Source organism: Rhincodon typus, chromosome 30, assembly GCF_021869965.1.
Source record: "Rhincodon typus isolate 14 chromosome 30, sRhiTyp1.1, whole genome shotgun sequence".
NCBI lineage: Eukaryota > Metazoa > Chordata > Chondrichthyes > Orectolobiformes > Rhincodontidae > Rhincodon > Rhincodon typus.
The window spans coordinates 19,064,272-19,075,779 of NC_063361.1; the positions used below are offsets into that span (position 1 = coordinate 19,064,272).

The 11,508-nt window shown below is 40.0% G+C and overlaps 1 protein-coding gene across 1 annotated transcript in view; it reads left to right on the forward strand.

Annotated features, from left to right (window-relative positions):
* Positions 1–2,440: 2,440 nt before the first annotated feature.
* LOC109912581 (alpha-sarcoglycan-like) overlaps positions 2,441–11,508 on the forward strand; it is a 78,138-nt gene continuing 69,070 nt past the window's right edge. The window contains exon 1 of the mRNA XM_048614405.1: positions 2,441–2,638. Within this exon, the coding sequence (XP_048470362.1) occupies positions 2,441–2,638 (198 nt within the window). The remainder of the gene's footprint in view (positions 2,639–11,508) is intronic.

The window sequence follows — 11,508 nt, forward strand, 5'->3', positions numbered from 1 at the left end:
TTGGATAAAGGGCAGCCTGTAGATGTGGTATACTGGGATTTTCAAAGAGCATTTGATAAGGTGCCATATCAAAAGTTAAGAGCACATGCTAGAAGAGGTAACTTATCAGCATGGATAAAGGATTGATTAGCTAACAGAAAGCAAAAAATTGTGATGAATGAACCAGATGAGCAAAAAGTCATTAGTAGAGTGCCACAGGGGTCATGCTGGTGTCTCAACTATTTACAATCTACATCAAGGATGTGGATGAAAGCGTATGGTAGGTAAATTTCCCAATGACACCAAGATAGGAACGTAATTTGTCAAGAGAAAATAGAGCCTGCAAAGAGGTCAACTGAATGGGCAAATAAAAAGTTGGAAGATGGAATATGATGTGGAAAAATGTGAACTTGCCCATGTTGATGGGAAGAATAGGAAAGCAGTATTCTACTTAAATGGAGAGAGATTGCAGAACTTGGTACACAGAGGGATTTAGGTTTTCTAGTTAGTGAATCACAGATACTTAGTATGCAGATACAGAAAATGTTTCAGAAGGCAAAGGGAATTCTGGTTCTTACTGCAAAGGGAATAGATTTTAAAAACAGAGAAATTTTACTGAAGCTGTACAAGGCCTTAATAACACACTCTGAAATAATGTGCAAAGTTTTGATCTCAATCTGAAAAAGGATATAATTGTGTTGGAACCAGTTCAGAAAAGGTTCACTCAACTCAATCATGGAAAAAAGGAAAGGGCAGACAGGGAAGTGGAGTTGAAACTATAACCACATCAGTCACAGCCCTACTGAATGGCTCCTAAACCCTATGTGCTTATGGTCCTAAATTCCAGATTATTAAAGAATCCTAATGTACTGATATGTTTGCATATTGCTTGCAAGCAACATAGAGATGCTGTCAGCCACACACAAAATCTAAATGCTGAAAATATCTTTTCTGGAGGTTATTTTCTACAAATGCATTACCTATTACTTTTGATTATTTGTGAGCAAGGCCCATTCTCTCCATCTGTGCAGTGTACCTATGATTTTCTGACACGTGCCGGCATTAGGCAGATTTCCATGGCACCAGCACAGACTTTAGAAAATGATGCCATCTTGACATTAACTGGATAAGCCTCTATGACACTGCACAAGGTAACTGGAAAAAAAGATAGCTCTAAACATTCTGGCAAAACCTGAATTTTAAAGGCAGAAACTGTAGCAGGATTGATGACATTCATAGGTGTTAGCAGTAAATCCCAAACCACCAAAGGATCAATGGGGAATTGCCACAATATATGACCTCATGGGTGGACGAATCATAGAATCCCTACAGCATGGAAACAGGCCATTTGGCCCAACAAATTCACACCGCCCCTCCGAAGAGCATCCTACCCAGACCCATTCCCCTACCCTTTCCCTGTAACCTGGCATTTCCCATATCTAATCCACCTAACGTACAGACCCCTGGACACTACGGGCAATTTAGCATGGCCAATCCACCTAACCTACATATCTTTGGACTGTGGGAGGAAACCGGAGCGCCTGCAGGAAACCCCTGCAGGCATGGGGAGAATGTACAAACTCCACACAGACAGTCACCCAACGGTGGAATCGAACCTGACTCCCTGGCACTGTGAGGCAGAAGTGCTAACCACTGAGCCACCGTGTCATCCAATTGTTGATAGAGATAACTAAGAACTTCCCACTATCCAGTTCAAATATTGTTAGAAATGTTAATCCATGACTGTGACACAGGAATTTATGGTTCATATATTATTTATGTATAAAATCACACTCCCTTTCCTCTCCTTCATGAATAAGCAAGACAAAGAATTGTAGCTAAGATAACAAGGTGTAGAGCTGGATGAACACAGCAGGCCAAGCAGCATCAGAGGTGCAGGAAAACTGATGTTTTGGGCCTAGACCCTTCTTCAGAAAACTACTATCTCTGAAAGAATTGTAGCTAACAATTTTTGTGTTTCAAACTTTCTGTAAATATTGTGATCCTTGGGGACCTCTGAACATTCTTTAGTATACATCTCAAAGGCTGAGTCAGCCAACTGAAAATGGTACTTATTGACTACAGCTCTGTCTTCAACACAATAATTCTAATCAAACTAATCTCCAGACTCCAAGACCTGGGTCTCTATTTTGCCCTCTGCAACTGAATCTTCGACATCCTGACCCACAAACTGCAATCACTGAGAATAAGCAACAATACCTCCGTCATGATAATCCGCAACAATGGTGCTCCGCAAGGCTGCATACTCAGCCCCTTATTATATTCCCCATACACTCATGACCATGTGGCCAAATTCTGTCCTAACTCTATCTACAAGTTTGCTGACAACACTACTGTTGTAGGCCGGATCTCAAGCAATGAGGATACAAAATACAGGAAAGAGATGGAATGCTTGGTGCTATGGTGTAAAGACAACAATCTCTCCCTCAACTTCAGCAAAATGAAAGAGTTGGTGATTGACTTCAAGAAGCAAAGTGGAAAGTACATCAATAGTCCTGAGGTAGAGATGGCCAACAGCATCATCCTCGGAGTGCTGATCACCAACAATCTGTCCTGGTCCACCCACGTTGACGCTACGATCAAGAAACAACAATCACACCTCTACATCCTCAGGAAGCCATGGAAATTCAGCATGTCCGTAAACACTCTTAGCAATGTTGATAGATGCACCATAAAAAGCTTTCTATCTGGATGCATCACGGCTTGGTGTGGCAACTGCTTTGCCCAGGACTATAAGAAACCACAGAGGGTTGTGAACACAGCCTAGTCCACCACGTAAACTAGCCTTCCTTCCAATGATTCCATCGACACGTCTTGCTGCCTCAGGAAAACAGCCAACATAATCAAAGACCCCTGGCAACCTGGTTACAATCTCTTCCAACCTTATCAGTCAGGCAGAAAATACATAAGCTTAAACACACATACTAACAGATTCGAGAGCAGTTTCTTCCCCACTATTATTAGACATCTGAATGGACCACCCAAATTTTAAGTTTAAAGCTTATCTCGCTCTGTGTGCACCTTCCCTGCAACCGTAACACTTCACTCTGTTCTAATACTCTAACGCACTTTGTCCGGTATGATCTGCCTGTACTGCATGCAAAGCAAACCTATTCATTGAGAGAACAGTGATAACTTAAGGGACCTCCAGCATTCCCTATGAATCCTAGCCCGGTACCCAATGACGCCCGATATACAAAAGATACAATTAAATGTATGTCAGAAACATTTTAAAATCCTATGTAATTCTAGAGTATACTTGAAAAGTTTCGGGTATCTGCATTCTAGTACATAAATTCCAGAATTTTGGTTGTGTTAGGAAACACACTGACCTAATTTGTAAAATACTAAAATAGTAACATATTTGCATACTGCACAGAAGCAAGATAGAGCAGCTTCCAGCTATATACAAGAGCTAACTGCTGAAAATGCCTTTTTGACAGGCACAATTTGTCAAGGAAAGTAGTTTAGTGTCTTCAGTAAATTTCATTAGTACAGCTGATCGACTGAAATGTTATAAAACTAAAGTAAAAAAAAAAGAGAAATGAGTGATTCTTATAATTTGTATGAACTACAACTGCAAACAATCACTGTTTGTCTAATCAATATATAAAGTACATCAGTAGCATTCCTAATTAGAACAAGTACCATTATGACAGATGGAGACTATCAATTTTACATAAGGTGCAGATCTTTTCTTTCTAAGAATTAACAGGAATACTACTTGTTCCAAACATGGCCCGGTCTCCCTCAATTTCATCACTAGTAATTTCTGTGTTATTATGGAAGTCATTATTCCAATCCTTCTTTAAACTATAGCCAATATTCTTGTGCAATACATCTGTGTAGTTGAGGAATACCTTGATACCTTAATTTTGTTTTTGTTCAAAGAAAAAGGCAGTTGTGCTTACTTGATAGGATATGAAAATGATTCCAAGCAAAAATCCCCAGACAACATAAAAAATAGAAAAGGCTGAATAAATGAAGCAATTGCATTTTAAAAGATTCGTTGATTGTCTGGGGGTTTTGGAGCTCTGGTGATGAAAAATAGTGCTTTGCCAATTTCAAACAGCTTAACTGGGCAAATAAAATGTCATAGATTATTAGTTAATTTGTGATTACATCATCTCCATTAAATAGTTCACATATAAAGTTTAGATAATCATGACTCTTATCACTGGAACAATTTATAAAACTAAAACAGTTTATTTTACTATCACAGAATAATAAATTGACTGAAGCACAGTGGCCCGGAGAACATGTACAATTAAGTAGCAGAGGTAACATCTATTTGAAATGTACAATTTGCAGGTGGAGTTTTAACCATGCAGATCCAGAAGTTGGCATCTACAATCAATCCCTCGCTTTCCACAGTTTTATGTCAAATTTAAATGCCACTAGAGGTAGAGGAAGTATGTGCAGTACCATGACAAGTTTTTCATCGGGAAACCTGCTGTTAAGTGACATTGCAGCCTGTGCAAGCTGGGCTGTAAAATAATCCCATCGTATGGTTGTGGCACCACAGCCACTACTTTGCTGCCAAACGCCAGTTCCATTAACATTAAATATGTTGAGAGAATCAAAGCTGCAAACGTACAAACATAGCAAATAGTATTAGAAGTGGGCCAAATGCCCCATTGAACACATTCTGCCATTCAACATGATCATTGTGGATCCTCTACCTTCATGCCTTACTCCTGCTCTCTTCAGTACACCCTTGAAATCTTTAGCTTCTAGAAATCTGCCTAATTCTTTCTTAATGATATTGAGTGACTGCCTCCACAGATCCATCACCCTCTGTGTGAAGGAAATTATTTTCTTCATCTCAGTCTGAAAAGATCATTATCCCGTTCCAAATCTTCTTCACTCCCATCTCCACCACCATCGCCACCTAAATGGGGAAATATCATCCATGTATCCAGTCAGTCCAGCTTTGTCAGAATCTTATACGTTTCATTGAGATCCTCTCTCATTCTTCTAAACTCCAGTGAGTACAGGCCCAGTCAACACAATCTCTCCTCACACAACAAACCTGCCATGAGTGTTTTTCAAATTTAAATGTTGATTACAATGTATTTCATTTCATTTTGGACATCACTTTACATACATGTGCATTATTTTTATTGTTGAGAGTAGTTCAGTCAGAGAGCTAAATATACTGGCACACGCCATGGCTGGCAGCCAATGATGGTGACAGGGGAGTTGGAGGTATCACTTACTGAATGTTCACGTTAGTGTCTAGTGATATACTCAAGACTCATGAAATGTGGCTGAACATTGAGACTCAGCTGACCTTCTGTTTTATGCATTGCAAAAAAGACTGTCCAAGATCATTCTCAATGGAATTAAGTGAAACGTTGAAGTAACTTGAGTATGTTACTTACAAAATTGGTAAAGGGGAGTTGCTGGTTTTCCAGTAGGGTTTTGATAAGGGCGCCTATAGGAGTTTGGCTAGGAAAATTAATGTATAGGAGGTAATATACCGGTATAGATTAATCGTTGGTTAACAGACAGAAGACAGAGCATACATGATCATTCTCATATTGGAAGGCTATGACTAATGAGGGGTACCATAAGGATTGGTACTTGGCTCCCAGCTGCACGGAATACATATCAATAATTTGGATATGGGTATCAAATGTACTATTTCCAAACTTACAGATGATACAAAGCTGAGTCGGAATGTGTGCTGTGAGGAAGATATAAAGATGTGAAGAGGATTTGGACAGGTTTAATGAGTGGAAAAGAACATGGCAGATATAGCAAAATGTGAGATAATCCACATTGGTAGGAACAAGAGATATGCAGAGTATTTATTAAATGGTAAAAAGTTAGAAATTGTAGATGTGTAAAAGGACTTGGGTGTCCTTGTCAGTAAGTTAATAAGGCAACAAGCAAATGCAGCAAAACAATTAGGAAGGTAGTGAAATATTAGCCTTTATTGCAAGAGCATTTGCGTACAGGAGCAATAACTTCTTGCTTCATTTGTATAGAAGCTTGCTTAGATTTGTCCTGGTATACTGTGTGCAATGTTAGTCTCCTCACCTTAGGAAGCATATTGCTGCATGGGGAGAGTGTAATGAAAGCTCACCAGACTTGTTCCTGGGATGGCGGGGTTGTTCTGAGATGGACAAATGTGTAGACAGTACTGTCCCCATCCCTTAGGCCCTTTGTTTTCTTATGTTCGCTGACTGTACCCATCATCTCCCCCCACTCAACTCCTCACCACACACAGGGTTCACAGCCCTTGACTTTCCCACTCCTCCATGCTCACCACCCACCCTTGCCTTTCCCATTCCTTCATGCCCTCCACCCACCCTGCCATCCTCCTTTGGATCCCTCTTCCAGCCCTCCATGACATCAACTCACCCCACACCCAACTTCTGGACCCTCCCTAACTCGTCCTTGCCAGTCTTGAGCTTCCATGCTGGGGGGCAGCCATTTTCCTGATCCCCTCCTTTGTCTACGGAGTTCGACATACACGACCACTGACATCAGACCCCACTGGACAAGCCCATCTGATGGCTGTGCCTTTAAATTAATGTGAACCGAATGCCAGAAATTTCTCATGTGCCAGTGGCTTACTTTAATCCCGAAGGTAGTACTTTGTTACAACAAGTTTAAATCTAATATGTCTTCATGGCAAACAAATGCAGTATAAGTTGGCACCAAAAACAGGATGCCATAAGCTTGACCTGCCACAATCTCACCACTGAGCTAATTCCTAAATTTCAAGCTGCCTACGGGAAAGCACAGTTTAGGCTCCCAGCTTATTAAATCACCCTGCCTTCTATGTCTCCTGCTCCTACAGGCCCCATAAAATTAACCCCCCAATGTGTAGCCTGGCCACTAAGATCATGTATTGGAAATTGACTGATGTGATTCCATTGTCTTTTTTTAATCCGTGATAAATAATAACATGTGAGGAATAAACTTGTTGTGTGCTTCTCATGGGCAAGGAAATGTAATGCATTAAACTCAGCCCTATCCTATAAGTAGAACACATAAGAAAGACCGAGGTATGCCTCATATTCTAATCATGGTGTGGATAATAATTCCTCAGCAATGAGTTCCACATGCATTATGGGTATACCCCCAGCACATGAACAGCAGCAGTTCAAGACGACAGCTCACTATCACCTTCACAAGGGCAACTCGGGACAATAACTGCTGGCACAAAATGCCAGCAGCATCCACGACCCAAGAGTGAATTTTTAAAAAGTTCAATGACAATGCTATTTTCAAATCACTACTCAGCAGTGCTTATTTTCAGTATATATCTAAATAAAAGATTCAGAATCCACAACATCTTCATGAGGTTCAGCGTTATATTGTTGCTCAATGGTTCTCATGCAAAAGTAATGTTTCAGAAGCAGATAATTTCATATTAAATTACTCCCAATCTCATGGTAAAACACCTAGTCTGTGGCTGGTAACAATGGATCCACATGAGCCTACATTGGAAGCAGATGTATTCTGTACAGCTTCTAAGAGTTTTAGTAATTATGCCTAATATGTAACTGTATGTTTCGTCATCATCCAATAAATACTTTGTTAATTAAAAACAATTCACATCTGTAAAGAGCGAACGCTAGTGTATCCTCCCCCAGTGATCATTGGGCAGGCTATAGACAAAGGAGGATGACTAGCAGTGAACTACCTCAAACAACCCTGAACCACATACTGGCAGAGGTGCAGATACTATGAGGTTCCAGCCATGACAATCAGAATAATAGCACAGGGCCCCTGTCTGAATAAAGCCATGAGTATGGATTGTCTTCCCTTCAGGTTAGGAAGAATAAACATTAACCAGATTTCATATGACTGATCACTATCCGATGAATCCCTACTGAAATCATGCATGCTTCTCTTCGGATCTTGAGTAATGACGTGTATAAGACCTGACTGTGATACCCTCTGTCATTGAATATAATTATAATCCCATGTAGGTTCAGTAGTAAAGAACTGATACTGAAATGAAACTCTGAATCCTAAAGCTGCCTCTGATTCTATTCCCCGGTAAGACTCAAGAAAAAAAAAAAAGGGGCAGAACTTGGCAGGAAGGGCAACAGGGATTTCAGGCTGCAGGAAGCTGGAGGGAGAAAGAGAAGCTAATTCTACAGGTCGATATAATGAACACCATAACCTTGTCATTAGACATATCTTAGAGCTGTTATTAATTTTTTCAAATTCTCTTCAGAAAACAACATGAACATTAAATTCACAGACTTAACCAACAGACTTTTCACAATATTTTCTGATTTTAATAATCATGATTTTCTAAATTGTAAGGTAAATTTGGAAACATATCTGCATTTCAAATAAACATGGACAAAAATACAAATACCACATCTGTGAAGAAATTACTCGTGTTGTTACAATTCTTTAAATTAATTTGATGCTGCCAAAACTCAGAATTTAATCAAGAATAGTTGGTATCTATCACTACATTTAAACTATACACTCAGCCTATGGTGTAATTTTCAAGTTTTATATTTCCTAGTTAATATATTTCAGAGATTTAGGAGGTGTAATAAGCAAATTATTGCTGTAGGGGAATTAATTTAATTGTGTTTAACACTGATATGAAAACAGCCTAGTTTTTCTAGCACAGTTAGCATTGTACAGTTTAGTTGAGAGTGGAAGTAAGCAAACTGATGAAGTTATACCTGAAATGTTACTCAACCTGGGATGGCATGAAATGTGAGTTGATCCTCTTCCCCTTTCCCACCACCAGGATATGAGGTCCAAATTACAGTAAGATTTCATTCTAATTCGCAAAAGAAGTAAATGAAATGTGAGAAAAATACATACACACAGTGAGCAATTTAGTCTGGAATGCATTGCCTGGATGTGTAAATGGGGCATTTTCAATTGAACAACACAAGAGGGCTTGGGATGATTATTTAAATACAAGTAATATGCAGGGTTATCTGGAAAGGACAGGGGAATCGCATGGAGTTAAGATGTTCATTCGGATTGTTGATACAGATATGATGGGACAAATGGCCTACTGAACCTACCAAATCTATCTTTCAGTAATAAACACTTCACCGACTCCCACCTGATGAGGTAAAGGCTGAAGTGAGCAAGAGAAGGAAACTGCTTTTCTCAGCATCATTCTGGGATGATAGCAGCTGGAATGTTCAGTCAGGGGAGACTGGAGTCCTCCAAGGAGGTTGACCAAAATGTAACAAAAAAAAAGTACTGATGCAACAGCACTGAAAATACACAGGAACGAGACAAATTCACCCATGACAGTAGCAAAATCATTCGCTGGGGCAATCAATCACAGAAAGGTCATTCCCCTTCCCCTCACCATATCACAAAGAGACAGAATCTTTCCCATCTTTTAACGAGCCTTTCTCCTTTTCAGGATTCTGCCAATCACAGGTTCCTGTTCTCCCACTCTTTCTGTACCCTAGAGACAGAAGCTGTGATTGAAGGAGCAGCAAGAGCAGGAGTGAGGGAACCTGGGTGAGTTGGAGGAGTTAGTCTGACTGGTCCTGGGTCCATCATGCAGGAGGGTTTCAAGAACGAGAGTAGCAGCTACCAGTGACACATCAAGGCTGGGTCTGAGTATAACTGGGGTTGAGTAAAGGGAGTAGTGTGTGTGAGTTTCAGCTGGGTGGGGAAGTGGGGCTGATGTTAATTGCTGCTACATTTATCTTGATAAAAGATTTGTAAACTTTTAAAGAACAGAAATGACCTTGGACATGCCTTTAATAATCATCCACAGATAAAGAACCAATTCTACGCCTCAATTCTGAACTCAAACCTAACTTCAGTGAAGAATTAAAATTTCCTCACATACTTGGCTTAATAGCACTACACAAGGCTATTAATAGCCACGTGGCAAAGACAAAGCCTATTTATATCACTTCAAGTGAAGTGAACTTCAATAGCGTCAGGAGCCTGGCAGAAATTCGTGTTGAATTGGATGTTGTCCTCTTCAAGTTCCTAACCCAGGACACCTCCCAACATGGATTACCGAATGTTTGTGAGGAATAAGAAACACTGACTGGTTTTCTTTCGGCATCTGAAGGTTGCTGGAGTTAATTGTAGTAATATAAGCAAAATATTGAGAATGCCAGAATTCTGAAACAAACAGAAAGTGCTGGAGAAACTCAATAGGTCTGGCAGCATCCATAGAGAGAGAAACAAAGTTAACATTAGTTAAGAATAGGACTCTTCTTCTGAACTACTAAAACAGTCAAACAGACCCTCTTTGGAAAAGCAGTTGATTTTTGAGAAAGGAGGGCCGATAGCAAGCAGCAGCAGGGAGACTAAGGATTTCTCAACTGAATATAAACTGCAGGCTTAATTCCATATAAACAATGTAAATACTTCCTTGTGTAACCTTAATTTCCTTTCATGTTTATAATGAGCTAATGCTAATGGAATAAAGAATCTTTGTTTCATGATCTTTGCACCATCCATGTGTTGAAATATTATGTCACACATACAGGATTTACAAATAATATGAATGAATAAAGATGGAGGTGATGTCTGGATGAAGGTTGGCATTCTGTTATGGTGTTGCACTATATGTGGGCTTTTATGGTGCAGCAACTATTTACTGTCCATGGAGATTATTATAAAACGCTGAAGAGGCTGTGCACCACTCACTGGGACTTACATGGATGGAACAGCTTTCTTAAAATGGTTTGTATCATACAAAATATATCAAAGACATCAAGTTGCAAACCAGACCGCCTGCCAATGGGTTAAAAATCACTAATTTCTGACAAATAAAGCTATCTGTTAAGCACACACTTAAGAGGAGCACAGCTGTACAGAGAATCAGTACATTAACTTGCAGTGATACTCCTGCCTCTTTGTTTGGCTGACAAAGCCCCTCTATGTGTCTTTGCAATTAGAAGTGACCTTTCACACAGCTCTCTTTCAAACTCAGTTGTGCAAGCAGTCTGTTGCTGGGGACAGTAACAAATGAAGTCTTTAGGGAATTATTTGCCATTTTCAGTGTTATCTGAAACCCTCAGTGCTACACCAAGATTCGACATGCTGCACTGTACTAGGTGCAAAAAGAAAAACAAGTAGCCTCGGAATAAAATTCTATAAAAAGGGTCAGTTGCATCATTTGATTCAGTGTTCAATGACTTCAATGTGAACTTATTGAAGTATTATACAAAAACAAAGCCAATTATATGTATATGGCAAATTTCAGCATTATATTTAAATTCAGTGCTAACACAACTAGGTATTTAGATGTAGTAGGAACTGCAGATGCTGGAGAATCCGAGACAACAAGGTGCAGGGCTGGATGAACACAGCAGGCCAAGCAGCATCATAGGAGCAGAGAGGCTGACGTTTCGGGCCCAGACCCTTCATCAGAAAAGGGGGAAGGGAAGGGGGTTTTGAAATAAATAGGGAGAGAGTGGGAGGCGGATAGAAGATGGATAGAGGAGAGGATAGGTGGAGAGGAAACAAACAGGTCGAAGAGGCGGGGATGGAGCCAGGAAAGGTGAGTGTAGGTAGGGAGTTAGG